Genomic DNA, 27544 nt, shown 5'->3' with positions numbered 1-27544 from the left:
CGATTCACTGTCTTTTGCTCCGACTTTACTAGTTTACTTTCATATTTTACCGCTTGTTACATAGCAAAAAATATGGCAAAAAATTCTGTTTTATTTGTATGGGAGTCCTTATCCTCCTACCACAGGGGTGAGGGGTCTCAAACCACCGTAAAATAAATTCATGCCTCCAAAACCCCCACATGCCAAATTTGGTTCCATTTGCTTGATTAGTTCTCGAGTTATGAGGAAATTTGCATTTCATTTATATGGAAGCCCTCCCCCTCCTAAACAAGGGAGGGGTCATAAATCATCATAGAAAAAATTCTTGCCTTCTAAAACCTCCACATGCCAAATTTGGTGGCATTTGCTTGATTAGTTCTAAAGTTATGAGGAAATTTGTATTTCATTTGTTTGGGAGCCCCCCCTCATATAGAGGGGAGGGGTCATAATCTACGATAGAAAAAATTCGTGCCTTCTGGCACTCCCGCATGCCAAATGTGGTTCTATTTGCTTGATTAGTTCTCGAGTTTCGAGAAAATTTTTGTTTCATTTGTATAGGAGCCCCCCCCCCTCTTACGCCATCCTTAAAATTACTTTGAAAAGGGAAAAGTCCCAGTATAGTAAACAAAGATGTAGTCCTACGTCAAAAGTCAGTCAAAAAGTTAGTTGGAAAGTTAGCTGAAAAGTTAATAAACAGTTTGTCAAACAGTCAGTCAATAATTTACGTAAAACCTCAAACAAAGAATTAACAAAAAACAGTCAAAAACTCAACCTAAAAGATAACCATAAAGTCAATCAATAAGTCGGTTGAAAAATCAACCAAAATATCAACCAAAAAATCTGCTAAAAAGTCCATCAAAAAGCCAATCAAAAATCAGTTCAAAAATCAGTCAAAATTTCAGTCAAAAAACTGTTAAAAAGTCAGGTAAAAAGTATTTCCAAAAGTTTACCAAAAATCAATCAAAAAGCCAGTCAAAAAGTCAACTAAAAAGTTTGTCAATAGGGAATCAAGAAACCAGCAGGAAAGTCAGTCAACAAGTCAATCGAAAAGTCAGTTAAAAAGCCAGTCAAAAAGTCAGAAAACAGAAAACAGAAAACAGAAAACAGAAAACAGAAAACAGAAAACAGAAAACAGAAAACAGAAAACAGAAAACAGAAAACAGAAAACAGAAAACAGAAAACAGAAAACAGAAAACAGAAAACAGAAAACAGAAAACAGAAAACAGAAAACAGAAAACAGAAAACAGACAACAGACAACAGACAACAGACAACAGACAACAGACAACAGACAACAGACAACAGACAACAGACAACAGACAACAGACAACAGACAACAGACAACAGACAACAGACAACAGACAACAGACAACAGACAACAGACAACAGACAACAGACAACAGACAACAGACAACAGACAACAGACAACAGACAACAGACAACAGACAACAGACAACAGACAACAGACAACAGACAACAGACAACAGACAACAGACAACAGACAACAGACAACAGACAACAGACAACAGACAACAGACAACAGACAACAGACAACAGACAACAGACAACAGACAACAGACAACAGACAACAGACAACAGACAACAGACAACAGACAACAGACAACAGACAACAGACAACAGACAACAGACAACAGACAACAGACAACAGACAACAGACAACAGACAACAGACAACAGACAACAGACAACAGACAACAGACAACAGACAACAGACAACAGACAACAGACAACAGACAACAGACAACAGACAACAGACAACAGACAACAGACAACAGACAACAGACAACAGACAACAGACAACAGACAACAGACAACAGACAACAGACAACAGACAACAGACAACAGACAACAGACAACAGACAACAGACAACAGACAACAGACAACAGACAACAGACAACAGACAACAGACAACAGACAACAGACAACAGACAACAGACAACAGACAACAGACAACAGACAACAGACAACAGACAACAGACAACAGACAACAGACAACAGACAACAGACAACAGACAACAGACAACAGACAACAGACAACAGACAACAGACAACAGACAACAGACAACAGACAACAGACAACAGACAACAGACAACAGACAACAGACAACAGACAACAGACAACAGACAACAGACAACAGACAACAGACAACAGACAACAGACAACAGACAACAGAAAACAGAAAACAGAAAACAGAAAACAGAAAACAGAAAACAGAAAACAGAAAACAGAAAACAGAAAACAGAAAACAGAAAACAGAAAACAGAAAACAGAAAACAGAAAACAGAAAACAGAAAGCAGAAAACAGAAAACAGAAAACAGAAAACAGAAAACAGAAAACAGAAAACAGAAAACGGAAAACGGAAAACGGAAAACGGAAAACAGAAAACAGAAAACAGAAAACAGGAAACAGGAAACGGAAAACAGAAAGACGAAAGCAGAAAACAGAAAGTCGAAAGCAGAAAACAGAGAGCACAAAGTAGAAAGCAGAAAACAGAAAACAGAAATCACAAAGCAGAGAGCAGAAAACAGAAAGCCGAAAGTTGAAAACAGAAAGCAGAAAGCACAAAGCGTAAAGCAGAAAACAGAAAGTAGAAAGCACATAGCAGAAAGCAGACAACAGTAAGTAAAAAACAGACAGCAGGTAGCAGAACACAGAAAGCAGAAGGCAGAAAACAGAAAGAAGAAATCAGACAGCAAAATTAAAAATCGAAGATCAGAAAACAGAAACCATAAATCGGCAATCAGAAATCAGAAATCAGAATTCGAAAAACTGAAATTCGGAATTCCGAAGACAAGAGTCGAAAACCATTCCAATCGATTCCAAAATCAAAAATCAAATTCGAATTACAGTTATGTTCCGTTTTTGTCAGCCCCATGTTGAATATTAGGCTGACAAATCGGGAAAAATTTTTTTTTTAAATTCAAGACTTAAGACTTCTACTAAAAATTATATTTTAACCCTCAATTGGTCAACCGAAAGCTCAATGAACCGGGCACAGCACACTGGTCCAGAACCTTTTTTGGTGCGCATTAGCTTCGGGCGGGAAAACTTGGTTTTTGCTTTATCGAAGCTTTGGAAGAGTTTCTTAAAATTAAAGATTCTATCGTCCAGCGGAATTCAAATTTTGATTAATCTCCCTAAAAGTGCAATAAACAATTTATTTTTCTTCAGTTTCAATATTACACATTGATGTGTTCTGCAAAGTTTTACAGCATATAGTTACAACATATTTTACTGAGAACAGTAACCTTCTATTTCTTCACCAAAAATAGAAAAATCCTATTTCTCATAAATGAAAAATCGTTAAAATCAGTTTTTCTATTTTAGCTATTTTTGTAGTTGTTGTATGACTTTTTCATGTTTTACAAAGTTGTACAAATAGTAAAAATACACAACATTACTGAATATAGTTTACCTCTATCTTTGCTTGTTTAGGAAATATAGAACTTTAGCAATAAAAATACCCTAATTTTGACCTCGAATTACGCAAGAAGGCATCATTTTATTCCAAAACTCTCCTCAGAGAATCAGAATACTTTCAAGCAGGCTGAAAAGAATTATAAATCTTGTTTAAAAGCAGAAAAGTTAAACAAAATTTATGGGCTGACAAAATCGGGATAAAAAGCTGATAAAATCGGGGGTAGACAAAATCGGGAACTGACAAATTCGGAATATTACTGTATGAGTGAAATTAAAAAAAAAAACGTAACAAAAATAAAAAACCAATATTTAAATACAAAAAGACAATATTTAAATAAAAAAAAATCTGTACGCAAACGTTTTTTACTGGTGAATCTATACCTATAAAGCAGGATTTCTGTCTGTCTGTCTGTCTGTCTGTCTGTCTGTCTGTCTGTCTGTCTGTCTGTCTGTCTGTCTGTCTGTCTGTCTGTCTGTCTGTCTGTCTGTCTGTCTGTCTGTCTGTCTGTCTGTCTGTCTGTCTGTCTGTCTGTCTGTCTGTCTGTCTGTCTGTCTGTCTGTCTGTCTGTCTGTCTGTCTGTCTGTCTGTCTGTCTGTCTGTCTGTCTGTCTGTCTGTCTGTCTGTCTGTCTGTCTGTCTGTCTGTCTGTCTGTCTGTCTGTCTGTCTGTCTGTCTGTCTGTCTGTCTGTCTGTCTGTCTGTCTGTCTGTCTGTCTGTCTGTCTGTCTGTCTGTCTGTCTGTCTGTCTGTCTGTCTGTCTGTCTGTCTGTCTGTCTGTCTGTCTGTCTGTCTGTCTGTCTGTCTGTCTGTCTGTCTGTCTGTCTGTCTGTCTGTCTGTCTGTCTGTCTGTCTGTCTGTCTGTCTGTCTGTCTGTCTGTCTGTCTGTCTGTCTGTCTGTCTGTCTGTCTGTCTGTCTGTCTGTCTGTCTGTCTGTCTGTCTGTCTGTCTGTCTGTCTGTCTGTCTGTCTGTCTGTCTGTCTGTCTGTCTGTCTGTCTGTCTGTCTGTCTGTCTGTCTGTCTGTCTGTCTGTCTGTCTGTCTGTCTGTCTGTCTGTCTGTCTGTCTGTCTGTCTGTCTGTCTGTCTGTCTGTCTGTCTGTCTGTCTGTCTGGTCTGTCTGTCTGTCTGTCTGTCTGTCTGTCTGTCTGTCTGTCTGTCTGTCTGTCTGTCTGTCTGTCTGTCTGTCTGTCTGTCTGTCTGTCTGTCTGTCTGTCTGTCTGTCTGTCTGTCTGTCTGTCTGTCTGTCTGTCTGTCTGTCTGTCTGTCTGTCTGTCTGTCTGTCTGTCTGTCTGTCTGTCTGTCTGTCTGTCTGTCTGTCTGTCTGTCTGTCTGTCTGTCTGTCTGTCTGTCTGTCTGTCTGTCTGTCTGTCTGTCTGTCTGTCTGTCTGTCTGTCTGTCTGTCTGTCTGTCTGTCTGTCTGTCTGTCTGTCTGTCTGTCTGTCTGTCTGTCTGTCTGTCTGTCTGTCTGTCTGTCTGTCTGTCTGTCTGTCTGTCTGTCTGTCTGTCTGTCTGTCTGTCTGTCTGTCTGTCTGTCTGTCTGTCTGTCTGTCTGTCTGTCTGTCTGTCTGTCTGTCTGTCTGTCTGTCTGTCTGTCTGTCTGTCTGTCTGTCTGTCTGTCTGTCTGTCTGTCTGTCTGTCTGTCTGTCTGTCTGTCTGTCTGTCTGTCTGTCTGTCTGTCTGTCTGTCTGTCTGTCTGTCTGTCTGTCTGTCTGTCTGTCTGTCTGTCTGTCTGTCTGTCTGTCTGTCTGTCTGTCTGTCTGTCTGTCTGTCTGTCTGTCTGTCTGTCTGTCTGTCTGTCTGTCTGTCTGTCTGTCTGTCTGTCTGTCTGTCTGTCTGTCTGTCTGTCTGTCTGTCTGTCTGTCTGTCTGTCTGTCTGTCTGTCTGTCTGTCTGTCTGTCTGTCTGTCTGTCTGTCTGTCTGTCTGTCTGTCTGTCTGTCTGTCTGTCTGTCTGTCTGTCTGTCTGTCTGTCTGTCTGTCTGTCTGTCTGTCTGTCTGTCTGTCTGTCTGTCTGTCTGTCTGTCTGTCTGTCTGTCTGTCTGTCTGTCTGTCTGTCTGTCTGTCTGTCTGTCTGTCTGTCTGTCTGTCTGTCTGTCTGTCTGTCTGTCTGTCTGTCTGTCTGTCTGTCTGTCTGTCTGTCTGTCTGTCTGTCTGTCTGTCTGTCTGTCTGTCTGTCTGTCTGTCTGTCTGTCTGTCTGTCTGTCTGTCTGTCTGTCTGTCTGTCTGTCTGTCTGTCTGTCTGTCTGTCTGTCTGTCTGTCTGTCTGTCTGTCTGTCTGTCTGTCTGTCTGTCTGTCTGTCTGTCTGTCTGTCTGTCTGTCTGTCTGTCTGTCTGTCTGTCTGTCTGTCTGTCTGTCTGTCTGTCTGTCTGTCTGTCTGTCTGTCTGTCTGTCTGTCTGTCTGTCTGTCTGTCTGTCTGTCTGTCTGTCTGTCTGTCTGTCTGTCTGTCTGTCTGTCTGTCTGTCTGTCTGTCTGTCTGTCTGTCTGTCTGTCTGTCTGTCTGTCTGTCTGTCTGTCTGTCTGTCTGTCTGTCTGTCTGTCTGTCTGTCTGTCTGTCTGTCTGTCTGTCTGTCTGTCTGTCTGTCTGTCTGTCTGTCTGTCTGTCTGTCTGTCTGTCTGTCTGTCTGTCTGTCTGTCTGTCTGTCTGTCTGTCTGTCTGTCTGTCTGTCTGTCTGTCTGTCTGTCTGTCTGTCTGTCTGTCTGTCTGTCTGTCTGTCTGTCTGTCTGTCTGTCTGTCTGTCTGTCTGTCTGTCTGTCTGTCTGTCTGTCTGTCTGTCTGTCTGTCTGTCTGTCTGTCTGTCTGTCTGTCTGTCTGTCTGTCTGTCTGTCTGTCTGTCTGTCTGTCTGTCTGTCTGTCTGTCTGTCTGTCTGTCTGTCTGTCTGTCTGTCTGTCTGTCTGTCTGTCTGTCTGTCTGTCTGTCTGTCTGTCTGTCTGTCTGTCTGTCTGTCTGTCTGTCTGTCTGTCTGTCTGTCTGTCTGTCTGTCTGTCTGTCTGTCTGTCTGTCTGTCTGTCTGTCTGTCTGTCTGTCTGTCTGTCTGTCTGTCTGTCTGTCTGTCTGTCTGTCTGTCTGTCTGTCTGTCTGTCTGTCTGTCTGTCTGTCTGTCTGTCTGTCTGTCTGTCTGTCTGTCTGTCTGTCTGTCTGTCTGTCTGTCTGTCTGTCTGTCTGTCTGTCTGTCTGTCTGTCTGTCTGTCTGTCTGTCTGTCTGTCTGTCTGTCTGTCTGTCTGTCTGTCTGTCTGTCTGTCTGTCTGTCTGTCTGTCTGTCTGTCTGTCTGTCTGTCTGTCTGTCTGTCTGTCTGTCTGTCTGTCTGTCTGTCTGTCTGTCTGTCTGTCTGTCTGTCTGTCTGTCTGTCTGTCTGTCTGTCTGTCTGTCTGTCTGTCTGTCTGTCTGTCTGTCTGTCTGTCTGTCTGTCTGTCTGTCTGTCTGTCTGTCTGTCTGTCTGTCTGTCTGTCTGTCTGTCTGTCTGTCTGTCTGTCTGTCTGTCTGTCTGTCTGTCTGTCTGTCTGTCTGTCTGTCTGTCTGTCTGTCTGTCTGTCTGTCTGTCTGTCTGTCTGTCTGTCTGTCTGTCTGTCTGTCTGTCTGTCTGTCTGTCTGTCTGTCTGTCTGTCTGTCTGTCTGTCTGTCTGTCTGTCTGTCTGTCTGTCTGTCTGTCTGTCTGTCTGTCTGTCTGTCTGTCTGTCTGTCTGTCTGTCTGTCTGTCTGTCTGTCTGTCTGTCTGTCTGTCTGTCTGTCTGTCTGTCTGTCTGTCTGTCTGTCTGTCTGTCTGTCTGTCTGTCTGTCTGTCTGTCTGTCTGTCTGTCTGTCTGTCTGTCTGTCTGTCTGTCTGTCTGTCTGTCTGTCTGTCTGTCTGTCTGTCTGTCTGTCTGTCTGTCTGTCTGTCTGTCTGTCTGTCTGTCTGTCTGTCTGTCTGTCTGTCTGTCTGTCTGTCTGTCTGTCTGTCTGTCTGTCTGTCTGTCTGTCTGTCTGTCTGTCTGTCTGTCTGTCTGTCTGTCTGTCTGTCTGTCTGTCTGTCTGTCTGTCTGTCTGTCTGTCTGTCTGTCTGTCTGTCTGTCTGTCTGTCTGTCTGTCTGTCTGTCTGTCTGTCTGTCTGTCTGTCTGTCTGTCTGTCTGTCTGTCTGTCTGTCTGTCTGTCTGTCTGTCTGTCTGTCTGTCTGTCTGTCTGTCTGTCTGTCTGTCTGTCTGTCTGTCTGTCTGTCTGTCTGTCTGTCTGTCTGTCTGTCTGTCTGTCTGTCTGTCTGTCTGTCTGTCTGTCTGTCTGTCTGTCTGTCTGTCTGTCTGTCTGTCTGTCTGTCTGTCTGTCTGTCTGTCTGTCTGTCTGTCTGTCTGTCTGTCTGTCTGTCTGTCTGTCTGTCCGTATGTTCCTTATAGAATCGAAAACTACTGAACCAATCGGCATGAAAATATGCATGTAGAGGTTTTCTGGGGCCAGGAAAGGTTTTAGTGATGGTTAGAAACCCCTCCCCCCACTAAGAGGGGGGGCTCCCATACAAATGAAACACAAATTTCTGCATAACTCGACAACTAATCAAGCAAATAGAACAAAATTTGGCATGTGGGTGTTTTCGGTGACAAGAATTTATTCTATGGTAAATTGAGACCCCTCCCCTCTTTATAAGGGGAATTATAACTCCTCTCCCCTTTAAGAGGGGGGGGGGGGCTTCCATACAAATTTCCTCATAACTCGAGAACTAATCAAGCAAATGGAACCAAATTTGGCATGTGAAGGTTTTCGAGGGCAAGAATATTTTCTATAGTAAATTAGGACCCCTACCCACTTTAAGAGGGGGGGCTCCTGTACCAAAGAAACACAATTTTCCTCATAACTCGAGAAGTAATTAAGCAAATGGAACCAAATTTGGCATGTGGGGTTTTTGGAGACAAACATTTTTTCTATGATGAATTGGGACCCCTCCCCGTTTTAGGAGGGGGGATCCTATACACATGAAATACAAATTTCCTCATAACTGAAGAACTAATCAAGCAAATGGAACCAAATTTGGCATGTGAAAGTTTTCTAGGGCATGAATATTTTCTATGGTGAATTAGAACCCCTCCCCACTTTAAGAGGGGGGGCTCCTATACCAATGAAATTCAAATTTCCTCATAACTCGAGAACTAATCAAGCAAATAGAACCAAATTTGGCATGTGGAGGTTTCTGGAGGCAAAAATATTTTCTATGGTGAATTAGGACCCCTCCCAACTTTAAGAGGGGGTGCTTCTACACAAATGAAATACAAATTTCCTCATAATTCGAGAGCTAATTAAGCAAATGGAACCATATTTGGCATGTGGGTGTTTTTGGAGGCAACCATTTTTTCTATGATGAATTAGGACCCCTTACCTTTTTAAGAGGGGGGGCTCTCATACAAACGAAATACAAATTTCCTCATAGCTCTAGAACTAATCAAGCAAATGGAACCAAATTTATCATGTGGGTGTTTTTGTAGGCAAGAATATTTTCTATGGATTTCCCCACTTTAAGAGGGGGGGGGGGCTCCTATACAAATGAAAAATAAATTTCCTCATAACTCGAGAACTAATCAAGCAAATGGAACCGAATTTGACATGTAAGTGGTTTTGGACGAGTGGTTTTGGACGCAAGATTTTTTTCTATGGTGAATTGAGACCCCCCTCTTCTTTAGAAAGCGAGTTATGGCCCATCTCCCCTTTAAGAGGGAGGGCTTCCATACAAATGAAATGCAAATTTCCTCTTATCTCGAGAACTAATCAATCAAATGGAACCAAATTTGGCATGTGGGAGATTTTGGAGTCTTGAATTTATTTTACGATAGTTAGAGACCTCTCACCCCTGTGGTAGGGGGATATGGACTCTCATGCAAATAAAACAGAAATTTTTGCGAAACTCAAAAACTAATCGAACTCGAGAAATTCGAGACTCTTCCATACAACATTAGTCAATACAAGACCACAAAAACTATCTATAGCGCCGCCCACTGGGGGGCTTGCAAAACTCGAGATTGTGACAAAGATCATCCGAGATTCATGATTTATGTACAACACAGGTTAATTTGTGGCAATACGAAGTTTGTCGGGTCAGCTAGTAGAATATAAAATGTTTAAATTCAAAACTAAATAAAAATAAAACAAAAACCAAATGATTAAAAACTGTAGTAGAAAAAAAGCTATCTGAGATCAAAACCACAAATTGAATTGAAAATCGAAAATTGAATTCATTGATTAAAAAATCGAGCAAAAATCATGTGCTAAGAAATCAAGAAAAGAGTTCAAGATGAAATATCAAATTTGTCAAAATCTACAACAAGTTATCAAAATTTTAATGTTAATCGATTGTATGCTAAGAAATCAAGAAAAGAGTTCAAGATGAAATATCAAATTTGTCAAAATCTACAACAAGTTATCAAAATTTTAATGTTAATCGATTGTAGTTTAATGTTAAGTTAGGTTAAAATGCGTTATCCATAACTTCGACGATTAAAGAAACAAATGTTGACTTAACCAACCCAATTAGGTTGATGCACAATGAAATTGTTTGTTGGTTTCATTAAAATTTGGAACAAATTTTAACCGAATTAATCCCTGTTTGCTCAAATAAGTCCCTGTTTGCTCAAATAAGTTTGATGACTACAATGTTAATACACTGTATCATAAGTAGTAGGAATAGTCGCTGTTGGTTGCCTCAACTTACTCCACAGAATTCTTCGAATCTTTCAATTTAATTGCTTTAGCACAATAAGAGCGCTACTCTGTCTGTTTAACCCGCTTATATTGAATGTGGAGCAATAAATTTTCGCAAAAGACATTATTAATTTTATATACAGTCTCGATTGAATTCATGCACGTACATATGCGACAAGTGTCTCCGGCAGGCGCTATCTCGACAACACCAGTAAATGATCCTTATTCCTGAAAGGGATGTCAAGTATTCAATTCCGTAAATATACTGCACGACTGTATGTAGTGCTCATTGCGTGGGAGTGTTGGCTAGACTTTGTAACACATGATAATCGCTTTGTGTTCGCTTCATAAAGGATAACTTTCGTTTTAAATGGGGGAGCACAGGAGTAACGCACGCTTGGAAAAACAGTGCGGATGTAGACGGCGACCCTCGCTTTCCTTCTTCTGCATGATATACCTACCGAAGATAACTTTGCGTCGGAGAGCAGATTTTCTGCGCCCCATACAATTACAAACACTTCTCGGTTAAGTGGTTGAATTGCAAAAAAAGAAATCCTCGCTTGAAATCTACAATCTCTCCGTGGAAAGTACGTCAAATATGATAGCACTCATTTTTTTGTGTGTACAATTCACCGTACTTCTGTGATGTATTAGCACACTAACCAACGGCCCCTTTAAAAACAAAGTTTATAATCCTCCAGCTAACCACCACCGAAGAAAGCGTGATTTCCCCACAGGGGAAAACTGAAAACTTTTTATCTTCCTTTTCGTAAGACCAGGACTCACCGAAAAACAAACAGCCCAACAACGGCAGAAAGAATAAAACTGGTACAAAACAAGCGAAAAGTCAGCCTCTGAGTGTGCACAAAACAAAATGTGCGGAAGCGGCAGAAAAATAATCTAACACACGGGGCTCAAGGATAAAAGTGTCTGGAATCGATTTTCCCTTCTTTCTGCGTTTCTGCTCGGGCACGTCCTGACTGGCAAGCTCGTCCACACGGTAAGAATCCACCGGAGCACCGGAGGGATGAGTTTGGCTCCGAGCGACCGGGCGAATTGCACTTGAAAGATTATCCTGCTGTACTTGGGGGAAAGGTTTGCGACAGACAGAGTTGCAGCCGGGTCGGCACGACGCGGTGACGGGATTTTAATAGCAATTTTCCAAACGAACGACAGGAACGAAGGAAGGAACTTTTTGTTGACCAGAGGAAACGAAATATTCGCAAAACGACAGAAAATAATTAATTTTAGCCTGTTGCCATCCCGCTCTATTTGCGGTGAATACATAGTAGGTATTGCCTAGCGTTGGATAGGGCCAGAAAGATCCAAACGGCCGAACCCAGCGGGAGATTAATTGAGGTAATGCGAACTGAATTGGTAATGAAAAAATAAAACCTTCCACCACCTCCGCCCGTTTTAGGGCTCTGAGGGATCCTTGTCGCATCCGGTGGAAATGGTTTTTGACGAGTATGTGGGTGATCCTTTTGAAAGATTGCTTGTTGATTAAATTGGATTTTGCGAACTCGTTGTCGCCTAACCGATAGATGGTAGACTTCTTTTGTAATGTGATGAATTTTGGCGACACAAAATTGTTTTAGGAAACCGATTATATGCTAGTGTTTTCTAAAAATATTCTGTCTCCTATTGAAATGAAAACTTGTTAGGAAACCTGTAAAACACAGTGACCGAGCAAAATTTTCCATTTTCCTCTTTTCTTTCGACAGAATTAGCAAACATTTTCTACGAAGTGGAAACATCAAACGCTCACGTGTGCTTCAGACATGTGTCCAAATATGTTAAACTTTATACAGGCACTGGATCATGTGCGAAAAAAATCCTTTCATGCTTAACTTTGCCTTTTCCCATTCAAAAAGCCCATCCTCAGCACAAACACAACCTGCAGGAAAGCCGCGTTCAACGAGCTTCAAAGTGCGCCGAGTTCGGGACACGATTTGTTCTACGATGACACGCAAGCAATTAAATGCTAATCGCCGCTACGGCGTAGTCCATTTCTAGGAGAAGCCGGAGGAGGCCACAGGCGCGGCGACGGTGGGTGGGAGTGTTTTGGTTGGATGGCTGTATGGCTGCTGTCTGCATGCGACAGCTGGCTCACAATGGAGGTGAAAAAAAAGTGATGCATGTCCGTACTCAAACTCAGTCAGGCGAATCGTAGATATGAGGGGGATACCGCCGTCTGGCGATGACATCGGCTGGCGGAGGTGGTGACGCAAGGGACGGAACATAAAATTTGATTGGCCGGTTTTTGCTTCCGCCGTACCGACCGCCGGCTGATGAAGGATGAGTGGCAATTTTCCACTTGAATTCGCAAGGCGTTTAGCAGGGAAAAAACATAAGTCTGGTAACGCCTTATGATGATTAATTAAATATCAATTCTATTGTCTGTGAACATGTGTTGATCTGTACGATAAGACAGAATTCTAGAATGGGCTTTCAAGTATGTACAAACTGCAGCAAATAGGATGACCTCAACATTGTTAGTGGCTGCTGCTTGACAAAGTCCTAGCAGAAGATGCGCATAAATTTTCTTCAGGACCTCGTTAGTTGGCGAATCAGCAGCAACCACTACTTTTCACATCTTAAATCTATTGTTCGCTAGGAAAGCAGAGGCTCCAGTGTGGGCAAAGAATGGTTAGACGAGTAGCCGAACGAAGAAGCTGAACTATTTTTCTTTCTGTCGTTGCTTGTTTGCATGCAAATGCGCGATTTTCTTCTTGCGGAGTCGCCTTAGAATATATTCTGTGCAGATTTCTTTAGCATTATATTTTCCACTTTTGGTTATTACAACTGAAAATCTCTTATTGACTGGATGTCAAAGTGGAAATTGTAATTTGTTGCTTTCATGCTTTTTGTCACTCCTATAACACTTGCGAAAAGGAATACAAAAGTTGAAAACAATTTAATAGCCAAGCTTGGCTGACAAAATAAAAGAGTACCTACATAATCAATTTAAATAAACTTCAAATATTGAATGAAACAATAAAAATCAACTCGAACTGAACTGAAACTGAACTGAAACTGAACTGAAACTGAACTGAAACTGAACTGAAACTGAACTGAAACTGAACTGAAACTGAACTGAAACTGAACTGAAACTGAACTGAAACTGAACTGAAACTGAACTGAAACTGAACTGAAACTGAACTGAAACTGAACTGAAACTGAACTGAAACTGAACTGAAACTGAACTGAAACTGAACTGAAACTGAACTGAAATTGAATTGAAACTGAAGTGAAGCTGTCAATAATAAACCCATAGTTTTCTCAAAAATCAAAAGTTGTGTTGTAGACACGACCGCATGGTTGAAGTGAATTTGAACATGGCCTTGGGCTTGGTCTTGAACTTGACCTTGGCTTTAGATCTGAACTTGGTCTTAGGTTTGGATCTGAACTTGGCCTTGGACTTGGTTTGAACTTGGTCTCGGGATTGGATCCAAACTCGGACTTGGACTTTAATTTGAACTTGGTCTCGGGTTTGGATCCAAACTTGGACTTGGGCTTGGATCAGAACTTGGCCTTGGATTTAGCTCTGAACTTGGCCGTGGGCTTTGATCTGAGCATAGACTTGGGTTTGGATCTGAACTTGGCTTTGGGCTTTGATCTGAATTTGGTCTTTGGTTTGGGTATGAACTAGTTCTTGAGCCTGGGCTTTTCTTGGGCTAGGGCTAGGGCTAGGGCTAGGGCTAGGGCTAGGGCTAGGGCTAGGGCTTTAAGCTCACCTAACCTTTAAACTCATGCCTTTTGTTTCTTTGAGTTGGACCCGAGGAATAGACATGAGCTTTATAATATAAAATACCACTGCAATACAAGCATTACAACCGAAAGTATCTAAACAATTGCATGCAATGATAAAGCAACAAATTAAACACCAAAATTTTTTTTCGGATCAGACAGTCGCTAATTCTTCCTCCTTCTGAAATTGCTGGATCACGTCACATGCATCACGTCTCATAAAGCAAAAGATAGGGTTGGTCGCTCACTTTTTTAAAACTGTGTACTTTCAGGACATCAAATTGGACCAGGTTTGTCGCAGTCCTAAGCAATCTTGTTAATACGAGAGGACTTTATCACTTTTTCTGGCGTACTTCCCAAGCACAGATATCAAATTAGTATAAGTCTGGACGTCGTAAAGAATATGCGCTCTGTTGGGAAGAGAGTGTTTTGTAACTTTTTTTCTAAAACTAGAGTAATCGAAATCACAGAAAACAGATGATGTATTTAACTGTCGTCCCTGCCTGTGAAGCAAGGCTATCACAAAGAAAATGTATGGGGATATATGATCTTGAAACTTTTCGGTAATTTTCACTAATTAGTGATTGAAAAAGAATGTTATAATAGAAATCACATAATTGCTATATCTTTTATGAATCGATCGGTATCTTAACCATGAAAATCTATTCATAATTCACAGAGTCATTAGTATTCAAAATCTTTCATATTTTCGTGACGCTCGCATTTTTCGATTTTTTTGAATGACTCCCAAACCTTGCCGTAAGACGTAGTCCTACGTCAAAAAAGTTTACTTCTACTCAACAGTGCATAAAACGCGAATCTATTTTAATTATAGCTTCCACCTTTGCTGCGATCGATAATTTGATAATAAGAGCAACCACAGCTTGGGAAAATTCTAAAAAGTATAAGTTTATCTCACTAAACGATAAAACAACAAACAGCCATTTTCCTGGAACAGCACAGCAGTAATTTAGATTATCTCTCCAACCTGTATTTATAGTCGACGATCATAAATATCTACCTATCGGAAGACGTGAACGTCAGTTTATACGATCATTTGCGTCCAGTGCAGTGGTAGACACACTCAAACAAAAAAGAAAAGCCACAAAAAGAAAGTGATCCTTATCGCAACAATTAATTTATCTGTACACTTAAATTACGTCGAAGTATGTCATAACTTGAAAGCTTATGCTACGCGATGTTCGTTTTTTGCTACTGTTCCATTTACAACAATGGTGGGAAAAACAGGCGTGTATAAAAAACAGCGAGAAAAAGCGACCGCCTGGACGGAGGGGTACTACCTACTGTTGCGACCTGCTTCTGCCACTCATCAGCTACACAGTGTAAACCGAGGCAAAAACATTAATGAAATTAGATCTATTGCTGCAGATAGCCACAATGTTCTGTGCTGGAGGGACATCCAGCAGGGGCAGGAACGTCAACGGGGTGGATGGCTACGCGCGGGAACAGGTGAAATTTCAGCTTGAAAGCGTCAGCTCAGTGAAATTCTGTGGAGTGGGTGTTATTATGAATCGTTTTGGACACGTCGCAAGAGTTTCGACCTGCCAGAGGCAGACGTGAAAAGGCAAATAAACTCTTTCGGAAGCTGCTGCCCCGGAAAGCGATTGACTTATTTAATTTTCAGCAATAAAGCTCAGTTTTCAACCTTATTGCCTGTGGTAAAGGTGCAAATACCACTCTGTTCGTGTGAAAAATCGAATGACCAGTGGTGAGTGGTCAATATTATGTTCGCCCGCTGGCTTTACTCAGGGCCATGGCATGGCATGTGACTCACAGGGGATGGGTGCTTGGGAAAATTTCACCTTCCTAGAAAGGTATGTCAATGGAACCGAATAGTACACAGGAGAAGTTAGGTCATGCGACAAATTCTAACGGAGCATTCCGGTTATTAGAAGAATTGTTCGAAATTAAAAATAATCGGCACGTTTTCTCTTGTTCGACAGTCACAACATAATTTCGTTTCCGCACACGTTTGAAGTAATGTTCTACCTTACCAGTTACCACACAAAGTATTAGTATTGCCTTGAAAACGAACGCCAAGTTTTTCCTTAGAACGACAGAATTCGCATCATGAACTTTTATTCCGGGTTAAACTTTTCTCATTAAGTCATGCAGTCAATGGGCGGCAGCACTTCTAGTCTTGCCTTGCACTTCCAGCGGGGAACTATATTGCCATATTCAGCTATAAATGTGCACCGCGGTGTGGCAGTGTAAACATGGTCACGAATGAATTTATTTTCATTTGCAGCTTTCACTGGGAAAGCTTTACACTTTATTTCTTGTTACGATCGAAGTAGGTACTAGCGCCCCTGTTTTCACACTTAGAACGACTTTTGTTAATGAGTTCTGTCCGATTTATCTGCGCAAGGAGTGCCACTGTGCGGCCCACTGACTGCCTGTACACGGGCAGCTAAAAGCGGGAGCAATTATCACGCTACACATTTTACCGTTGCGAACTCCCAGATATACACCGCCGCACTTCACGACACCCGAAAGGTTGAAGGAAAGAATTTATCTACCCATCGTTTACTTGCTTTTCCCTTTTTTATACCTGCCCGGAAGGGTGGGTGCTCTGTTCTTTTTATATTTTGATACAATTTGTTCATTTTGTGTGCGCTGTTTAACTTTGCTCCGGATTGTTTTGAGAAGTTAGTTAATGTGCGATGTGCGGAAAACACGGTGCAACGTGCGAAGAATTTCGCGAAATTAACTGCGGACCAGAAGATTTACAAATAGTTTGTTTTTCTTGGGATCCAATTTTAAGAGAATGATGTTGGCATAATGATTGCATAATACAGTGATAAAATAATGAAAATGTCTTCTGTAACTTGAAGATTTTAACGGTTTTGTTGAAAACCGAATCAAATTAAACAGTAAATCATTGGATCCTTTAGGCCATTACAAATATTTTTTAAAGTTTTTGTCCGTCCGATGCTAGACAACTGGAGGGGGGGGGGGGCTGAAAAAAACAAAGAGACTTTCTTAATCACGCAAAAAAATAAGATTATTAAGAATTTTTGCTTGAAGTTTAATGGTGAAACCCGAATTTATTATTGCTTTTGATATATACGTTGCTACTTTCTATGCAAAACTGTTCCAAAATAAAGTCAAAATCGAATAAAAAATGTTTTGCCGGGTTTCGGAAGCTACATTATTTATACAGGTATACCTCGATAGTACGTACCCTTGTTAGTACGTACCCTCGATAGTACGTACCCTCCATAATACGTACATTTTGCCTTGATATTACGTATCCTCGATAGTACGTACATTTTGCCTTGATAGTACGTACACTTTTCAGCAACACTTTATTTGTTTCATTCCAAGTTTCAGAAAGGGCAAAATCATTGATTTAAAAAAGTTAAAAAATTCAATATAATCAATACCACTAAAATATATATTTATTCAATAGTGTATGCAAACTTGCAAATTTCATGCAATATTAAGCATAATACAACAATGTTTCAAAGCCACAATGTTAGATTCGATAGTACGTACAATTCGGTAATACGTACGCTAAATGAAGCGGAGGTGTACGTACTATCGAGGTATACCTGTACTTCCATTTTTGTTTCGTGCTAGAAGCGTTAACACTGTACACTCTTTTTTCGAGTTTTTTAGGCTGTTAATATTTAAAAAAGTGTTTGTCCCTCCGGTGTTGGGCCACTGAAGAGGGAACCCCCCCCCCGGGTTTAACAAAAACCAAAAGATTTTTTTAATCGAGAAAAAAATTTGTAGGCATTTTTACTTAAAGTTTAAACGTGAAAACCAAATCTATTCTTGCTTTTAATAAATACGTTGATATTTTTCATGCAAAAATCTACGAACAAAAACATAAAAACGAAAGAAAAATTTTTTGGCCGAGTTTCGGAAATTCCACTTTTGAACTTCCATTTCTATTTCGTGCTAGAAGCGGTAACTCAACTCGTACACTTATTTTTCGAGTTTTTCAGGCTGTAGAGCCCACAGACAATTGATTTTATAAAAAAAAAAACTTAACTCATTCCTACAAATTATTTTTTTGCCCCCCGATTTTTCAAGCCAATTTCCAAGGCGGGGGGGTGACAAAAACTTTGAAAATGATTTGTAATGGCCTAATTGATTTTACACAAAAAAAATTTACTCAAGTTTAACAATTTTTTTTGCCCCCCGATTTTTAGAGCCAATTTTGAAGGGCGGGGGGACAAAAACTTTGAAAATAATTTGCAATGGCCTTACTAACATTTATAATATTGATATGTACAATTGTACGTTCATCGATTTTCAATATGTTCATCATGGAATTCGATAATAATTCATACTAATACTGAACTGCTTTTTGAATCTTAACCTGAGTCCCGTTTTCAACTATCACTCAATTTTTTCAGTGGTAATGAATTCTTGACTTCTGATTCTTGACTTTTGACTTTTGATGCTTAACATTTGCCGCTTGACACATGACACTTGGCACTTGACACGTAATACTTAACACTTGACACTTTACGTTTCACACTTGACGCTTGACACTAGACACATGACACGTGATACTTGACATTTGACACTTTACCTTTGACACTTGACACATGACACTCGACACTTGACACTTGAAACTCGACACTCGACTCTTGCCACCTGACACTTGACACGTGACACTTGACATTTTACACTTGACACTTGACATATAACACTCGACACTCGACACTTGGCACTTAACACCTGACACTAGACACTTGACAGGTGACGCTTGACATTTGACACTCGACACTTGACAGTTGACATTTGACACTCGGCACATAACACTCGACACTTGACACTTGAAACTCGACACTCGACACTCGCCACCTGACACTCGACACTCGACACTTGACACTAGACACTTGACACGTGACATTGACATTTAACATTTGACATTTGACACATAACACTCGACACTTGACACTTGACATTTGACATTTGACATTTGACACTTGACACTTTTTTTGCGTCTATGCCTATGGCACTCTACGCTCTATGCTAGGCACACTAATGATGATGTGACACAGTGTGGGACTCTAACCCATTAAAAACCTCACGGGCATCTGACCTTAACCCCCCCGGAACTACCGTTAAGTATTACTTCGGGGGGAGGCTGTGTCTGTACACTGCTCCGTGCACCTGTCACATGAACCGATCCCGAGTTGGCGACCGTCATAATGTCCACTCCTTCTCAGCCACCCCCTCAGGGTTCTGCCATCCGTGATGCTACTCATGCTCCTTCGCCGTCCACTTTCCTTTTTCCTTTCACCTGTCGAGACGTGTACCGATGTAGCGATGGCGACCATCTTAACTTTCGTCCCTTCACGACCACCCTCGCAGGATTTCTTCCTATTGCACGCGTTTGTAGTTGCTCGAATAATCCCCGGCGATGGATTTATTCTACTCCGTCAGAGATTTCCCCGACGATGGAAAATCTCCCGAGACCGATACGCGAATCTTTCTCAGCTGCTTGCACTGTGTCCATCTCGCCGATGCCGGATCGCTGCTCGTTTCTCCATTCACGTTGCAGCTCCGACAGAATTTGCGTCACTGCTACGCTAACGGCATTCCAAGTGGCCTCTTCTCGAAACATTTCGGTGACGATATTTTCCGCGTAAAGAGTGGGCATCTCTCTTCGCGCTGCCTCGAATCTTGGACAGTCGAACACTACATGTTCTGGCGTTTCATCCACGTTTCTACACTCCGGACAGAGGGGTGACCTTGCATGTCCGAATCGATATAGGTACTGTCTAAAGCAGCCGTGACCAGACAGAAACTGCGTCAGGTAAAAGTTGACTTCTCCATGCTTTCTTTTTACCCACGTCGAGAGATTCGGTATTAGTCTGTGGGTCCATCTACCGTTCACGGCCGTGTCCCACTGTGACTGCCACTTGACCATTGACTCCACTCGCACTTATGCCTCTGGTTTCCTTCCGCCTGTAGCACTCGCTGTCCTGCTCCAGGATTACGTCGATGGGAATAATCCCGGCGATAACGCATACTGCCTCCAACGAGATAGTCGTGTATGCACTTGCGACCCGCATTGCCATCAGTCTGAACGTACCGTTTAACTTCGTTCGATTCCGTTTAGTCTTTAATGCTGCAATCCAAGCTGGAGAGTATGACATGATCTCCGACGGTAATTTGAGCCCGCTGCACTGCTTTACGGGCAAGGAACTAGTAGTAGGGTAGTAGTAGGGCTAGTAGGGTAAGGAACGAGTTAAGCAGTGTTACCTATTTTAATCAGTTGAACATAAATGATCCGAAAATGCACTTTTTTATTCATATTTTCAAAATCTTTTGATAGGATCATCTTCACAAATCACTTAACCATACATTTGATTCACACAAACACAATTTACTGGGTTTCCGACAAGAAATATGATGAATTAAAAATTGTTGTCCAAAAACGTACATTTTTCAGCTGCTCTTCAGCAATCGCCACCTCGCTACTAACGAATTCATCAAATTTTCAGCACTGATTACAACCACTCTGAAAGTCAAGCACTCAATTGTCACATACCATATTATTCAGTCTCTTTTTACCTTTGTTATACTATAACAAAGGTTTAAAAATTGGTCGAAAAACACGAAATCGATCCGAGGCCCGGAGGGCCGAGCCACATATACCAGTCGACAGGGTTCGACGAACTGAGCAATGTCTGTGTGTGTGTGTGTATGTGTGTGTGTGTGTATGTGCGCGACGCAATTCTTCTATCGCCTGTTTCTCGGAGATGGCTGAACCGATTTGTTCGCTATTACTTTTGTTTGAAAGGTATTATTGCCTAGTATATCACTATTGATCACTATTCGAGGTCCGACATTTCGTTTAAAAGTTATAAGTAAAAACGTGAAAATTACGTGACACGATTTTCTCCGGAACCAAGTGACCGATTTCAACGATCTTGGTATCGAATGAAAGCTCTTGTTAACGCTAAATTTTTCGGGTAAATTTTATTGAAAACAAACAAGAAGTTTAAAAGTTATCCTAAAAAAACCTGTTTTGACAAGGTAATAATTATCGCCTGTTTCTTAGAGATGGCTAAACCGACTTAGGCGCTATTAGTCTCATTTGAAAGGTAACATAGCCTAATAGATCACTATTGATTTGTTTTTTGATTGGACGTTCAATTTGAAAGTTACGAGCAATTGAATACAACACATTAAAATTTATAATAATTTATAACCATTTCATCTAAGATGATTTATCTAGTTTGAATTATTTTGACATCAAATTAGAGATTTTAATGCTGCAAATATATCTGCAAAATTTCAGTAGAATTGGTTTTGCCGATCAAAAGATATTAACCCTCCAACACTCGCGCCAACTTTTGTAATACGGGTTATTCGCGCGCACAATGGCCCAAAGCCAAAAAGATATGCGCACTAGAGTTTTGACTGGGAAAACTTGGTTTTAGGTTTATGAAACCTTTGGAAGAATTTCTTGAAATTGAAAGTTCTATCTTCTGGTGCAATTTAAATTTTGATTAATCCCCCTAAAAGTGGAATAAAAATATTATTTTTCTTCAGTTTCAATATAACACATTGATGTATTCTGCAAAGTTTTAGAGTATATTATTACAAGAAATTTTGCTGAAGACAGTAACCCCCTATCTCTTCAGCGAAGCTAGAAAAATATTATTTATTATATATGAATTAGTGAAATCAGTTTTTTATTTTGGCTCTTTTCGTAATTGTTGTATGACTTTTTCATGTATTACAAAGTTGCACAAATAGTAAAAATACACAACTTTGCTGAATATAGTATACCTTTATGTTTGCTTGTTTAGGAACTGTAGAACTTTGATTATAAAAAATACCCTAATTTTGACCCCGAATTACTCGACTACCAACAGACGGATACATTTTAAACATTTTACATTATTGCTGATTGTTTTGATGCATACAGACATCATTTTTCCATATGAAGAAACGAGAGAAAATTCCAGGCCAATTCCGGTACAACTCATATGCAGATTGCTTCATTTCTGTGATGTCAGTTTATGCTGATCAATTTTCCCAACAATTTAAAGTATTAATGCATTGAATAATTATGACATTTTGCTCATAACAAGTTTATTGAAGAATATACGTTAGTTACACAACGATTTGTAACTTTATAACAATATGGCGTACAAAAACCTACACGTGTTATACAAAATACAGCAGCGTGAGTAACCGAAGGTTAATAAAAATTGATGAAATTTATTCTAGAAAACTTTATTGGTGTGAATCAAATAGGCATTACAGGAAATTATGCATAGTTCAAAAATCTATAAACTAGACCTTTACTACGCAATGTATATGTTAAAGAATAATATTTGCTCTTACAACCTACTTTTACTTGCACTTACTTTACTTGCATTAACAACTTACTTATCCTTATTCAGCAATTTCATGAAAAAAGGATCTATCAAAATTTATAAGTGGTCATATTTTGTTCAAATTTTGTAAACGTATTCAATTTTCAAACATTTTATGTAAACCAACGCATTACGCAACGTTAACCAATAGATGGATTATACTCCGCAGACGTGTCGGTTTCTATCTCAAATAGCAAGTCAGACCGTATAACAAAGGTTCCTTTCACCACTAGGTGGATTAAATCGGGTTTTTTCTATTATCTAAGGCTTTGTCACTAGCCAAAAGTTTTATTATTTTCTAACAAAACTGAAAACAAATTCTGAATTGACGGAACCTGTTCACCACTAGCAGCACAACTGATGAACTATCGTGTTGCCAAGACACTGTTTCGGTTCTGGAAATAAGAATTTTAAGTTTGAAATTAACTGAAACCTCCTATGGTGAAAACGTGGTTCAATACTTTCAAGAGAAATGTATGTTCATAATTAATTTTTCTTTATTAAAAACAACACAAAAGACAGCTTTTTCAATAATTTTCGAAGATTTTCTCAGTGATTTATTAAAGCAACGATGTGTTTCAATGTTATTTGCTTTGACAACACTGTTCTAAGCGGATCGTTTGTACTGCTATATGTTTACCTCTTTTGTTCTCCCACCATCCTTATGAACAGCGAGTGAGACGTCAAACTCGCAGTTTCCCATAAGAAAACCAGAGAATAAAAGAGACGACGAATACCGTTTGCCGAACGGTGCGGTGAGTGTATGCCCCGATAAACAATTTAGACAGATGGCATTTTACGCATCTATGCCGATACGCTATGCCGATTACGCATCAGATGCCGATTAGTAGGTCGCGGATAGGAACGCGAACTTACTGAATAGGGGGAAAAGTTCGAGGGATTTTTTAACGGGACGTAAAAAAATTCAGATTTCAGGATCGCTTAAAATAGCACCTTGCGGGTGAAAATGGGTTCGGTCTGTTCAAAATTAGTTCCGCCGCTCCAACTTTTAAAGCGAAAAATCAAAAGTTTAGCTCAACAATAGTGTCTTCCAATGGTAACAGCTGGAAGAACTAAAGATAGCAAGAAGATTGGTATGCTGATATCCCCCACTTAGTCAACCCATCGCTTGTAATAAGGTAAAACAATCAGTGACCCGCTTAGACTGCTTAAAACTAGTTCTTTACCCTACTTCCGTCTTGTGGTGAGCCAGCTGGAGTTTTACTCCCTGCATCCAATGTGCTATCATGTCTATGATTTCAGTGGCCAGCATTTCCACCTCTTCCAACGATTCACCTGTGACCGTTAGTACAACGTCGTCTGCAAAGCCGACAATCTCGACACCTTTAGGTAGCTTTAATGTCAACACATCGTTGTACATTGCATTCCAAAGCGTTGGACCGAGGATGGAACCTTGAGGGACGCCCGCCGTGATCCTGATGGACTTTCGTCCAACTGATGTGTCGTACACTAGCACTCGATTCTGAAAGTAGCTCCTCAGAATTCTGCACAAGTAGTCGGGGACCCTCATTCTGTGCTGCGCTACGGCGATTGCTTCCCAGCTAACACTGTTGAAAGCGTTCTTAAGGTCTATGGTTATCACGGCGCAGTATCGACCACCCCGCCGTTTCTGCATTAACGACTTCTCGGCCCTCTCGATTACTGTCCGGATAGCATCCACCGTGGACTTTCCTTTTCGGAAACCAAATTGCTTGATTGACAATCCGTGCTCGCTCTCCGTGTATCTCGTCAATCTGCTGAGAATTACCCTTTCCAGGAGTTTTCCTAAAGAGATCCAGCAGGCATATAGGCCTATACGAAGCAGGATCGCCCGGTGGTTTACTTGCTTTAGGTAGCAGCACCAGCTTCTGCGCCTTCCATCTGTCTGGGAAGTGGCTTTCATCAAGGCATTTCTGCATGACCGACCTAAACGTGTCCGGAAACGCCAAGATCACCGTTTTCAAAGCAATGTTGGAGATTCCATCCATTCCGGGTGCTTTTCTCGTCTTCAATCCCTTTGCATTTATCACCAGTTCCTCATTGGTGATTATTCTTTCTGCGGCGTTGCTATCCTCTTGCTCATGATAGGGTGTCGGGGGCCATGTCGTTGGGGCATGCTGCGGAAAGAGTCCCTCGATGATCATCTTCAGCTTGTTTGGACATGTTTCAGCGGGCATCGAGGGACCTTTCAGCGTCACCCCATGGGTTGGCATCGGCGTCTTGGCACAGCTCCTTGAAACAGTTAGATTTGCACCGCTTGATCTTCTGTTTCAGCGTAGCCCTAGCCACTCTGTAGACTTCTCTACGTTCCTCTCTTTCCGTCTCAAATCTTGCTCGCTGTGCGCGTCTCTTGGGCTGAGACATCTAGCTCTAAGTTCGCTTAGTGCCTCATTCCACCAGTACGCTGGTTGTCGTTTGTTCCTGGGTTCCAATTTTCTTGGCATGGTTGTGTCACATGCTCTCACTAACCTTTCCGTCAGCTCATCTACGTCCCGGACTGAAGGGCCACTCTCTGGCCTCGCAAAGCTTCGACAAAAAGAGCGCTGTCGAATTGCTTCGTTTTCCACTTACGCTCGTGGATTTTATGCCTCTCTGGTGGCACAGTGTTTCGCTGGCCAATGTAGTACCGGATCGCCTGATGGTCACTGTCAGTGTAACTCTCGCAAACTCTCCAGACACTTGACACTTAACACTTAACACTCGACACTTGACACTTGACACTTAACACTTGACACTCGACACTCGACACTCGACACTCGACACATGATATTTGACATTTGACACTTGACTTTACTTTTGCGTGCTCTCGTGAAATTTTCGTTACAGAAACGTATATCGTTGACTACAAAAATATTTAGAAAATTTTTCGTCTAATTTTTCTACGTAGAACATAGTTTTTATTTGAGGGGTTTTTCATTGCCGTGGCAAATTTAGGGAAAAACTTTTTGCTGATAATATTTTTTTCTAGATTGCTGAGAGAGTTTCCTTGGAATTTAATGAAAAAAATTTGTTCTGCAATTGTAGATCCAAGAAATGTGAAGTGAAAAGGAGAAATGTCGGCAGATCTCCCAGCTTGGGTGAAGAGGAACGTTATACAAACTTAATAAGCGTTGCTTTGATGATCTTCCTTTACCTAATTTTCTGCTTTTTTCCCTTGACGCCGTATCCTACTCTGTTTGGATTTAATAAACACCTTTGACATAATTACTTTCTACTACCGTTCTCTTCGTTTGTTGGTAAAGACTTCCGTTTTAAAGTATGAAGAAATATGAATTTTTGAAATAAACAATAATTCAAGATAATCGAAAAATTTCATCGGCAGATTCTGTTCCTGCGTTGTTCTTTTTTATACATAGTTTTTGCAAGTACATAAGTCCACAAAAAATGCCAACATTTAAAAAACTTTAAAATTTTGATTTTGTACTATAATTTTGAAAAAAAATGAGCTATCAGCAAAATTAACTATGACGCTTTTACGTGGATTAATTATATCTTATCAGTATCATCACTGTCAGCCGCAAAGATTACAGTTATCTGTGAAATACATCACCATCAAACCTCACAGGTGAATGTCCTGATACCGATACCAGCAACAATCAACAAGTTACTTTTTTCATTAAATATTCATCATACACACCGAAGATACAAACGACGTTCGAAAAACACCTTCCTCAGTCCGGTTCGGAGTACCAGCCTACACTGCACGAACAGGGACAGATTTCAGCCGACCGCAAGACTCCACAATTGTGGCTTGCGATAATTGATTTCAGGACAGGTCTGTGCAAATTTGTCACAGTAGTGCTCTCCAGTCACAACGTCATTCCGTGCTCGTTCGACAAGATGACAGTTGATTAACACAGTTTCACTGTGAGTGCTGCCAACCCACGACCCGATTGCATTGCATCGGTTTGCAAATTGACTTGATAATGAGAATGCACTGCCTGCCCCGAGGACCAGAAGTGGCGGCAGGCTTGGTGTGCCGGAAGGGTTGTCATCTTGAAGTCCTCCTACTGAGGCTGTTGTCGACTGTTCGGCACCGGGCGGTTTTGGGCGGTTGTTCGGTGGGTGATTAGTCTCCGGTCTCGGATTACTAAGGAACACCGAGCGCCCGTCTTGCCCATCTGTCGTCGTCGTCGTCATTGCCATGCCGCATCGTTGTCCAGAAAGCTTAATTGAAAGTCAATTGGATGACAATTTACGTCCGTCCTGACAGCGTGGTCTTAGCACCAGGAGAAGATAAACGCATAATTGATTAGCAAGGTATTTCCTGGCTTGCCTTTTGATGAGTTCTATGACAATAGAGTGGATTATCTTGACAATCAAATTACTCTTAGTTCTAGGAAATTTCGTCCATGGAATCTGATTGAAATAAATAAAATCACAATTTACTGTAGCAGTTGAGGCACAAATTTTGATATAAGCAATATCAGAAAGAAGATTTTGAAAATTAAATCTAGCTGAGTTTCATCAAACGAATTGCATTTTCTTTCGTACAGCTAATAGGATCCGACAAGCTTGAACAGATTCGAGGTAATTTAGTTTCGTCCGGTTAGACGCAATTTCGAGCGAAACAAGCGAATGCTTTTTAACTGGTGTCAGGCAAAAAAAAACACACCATTTAGTTAGTACTGAGGTAGCTCTTAAATGTGTTCATAAAGAACAGCCAGCCGCGCATTAAGTAGAGAATCACAATGACCAGGTCAGGTCTGGCTTGCAGATAAAAACAATGCTGAAATAAGTCTGTCGATGGAACAGCAAAAAATGCCGGTTATGAAAACAAGCAAAAAGGAATATTTTGCATTGGAAGCGCAGAAAAACAAAAGTATGTCACTTCGAAGATTAAACTGGTGAAGATGATTTATTGTTTCAAATGAAATTTACGAAAAAGTTAATCTGAAAAATGAAAGCTTCACACCCAATTCAAAAGTTTATCTGAAGAATTGCAACCAGCTTTCTGGTGATTTAAATGAACTAATTTTCGAATAATTTAACAATCCAACACTAGACTGTTACGATAATTTTGGTAAATTCGCTGAAAAAGTTCTCCTTGAAGCTCGAATCGAAAGCACCAGTACCATTTTTGATTGATGTTTACTCCTACGACAAAGTCCTCGTTGCAAAGTTTACATACCACCGCAAGCTATCGTAGTCGCTCGGAAAATAATTTATGTTTCTTTTTTCTTTCAACTTCTCTTTTCACGCACCGTTCACTGCATCACCGGGGAAACACTACTGGTCGGAAAATGCATCGTTCATCCTACAGCTGGTTTGAAATGTAAGTGAACTTCTGCCACTGTTTGCCATCAATCTCAACTCAACACGCTAATTTGCCTTGTTTGCCTT

General features: G+C 40.8%; 1 protein-coding gene across 1 annotated transcript in view; it reads left to right on the top strand.

The window, feature by feature from the left end:
• The window catches only part of LOC128740794 (neural-cadherin-like), a 126837-nt gene that overhangs the window by 42361 nt on the left and 56932 nt on the right, over window positions 1–27544 (top strand). Inside the window, 1 exon segment of the mRNA XM_053836360.1 lies at window positions 27465–27476. Within this exon segment, the coding sequence (XP_053692335.1) occupies window positions 27465–27476 (12 nt within the window).

This window comes from Sabethes cyaneus, chromosome 3 (assembly GCF_943734655.1).
Source record: "Sabethes cyaneus chromosome 3, idSabCyanKW18_F2, whole genome shotgun sequence".
Classification (NCBI taxonomy): domain Eukaryota; kingdom Metazoa; phylum Arthropoda; class Insecta; order Diptera; family Culicidae; genus Sabethes; species Sabethes cyaneus.
Note: the sequence above shows the minus strand (reverse complement) of the source record. Positions and strands in the feature narration are given on the sequence as shown.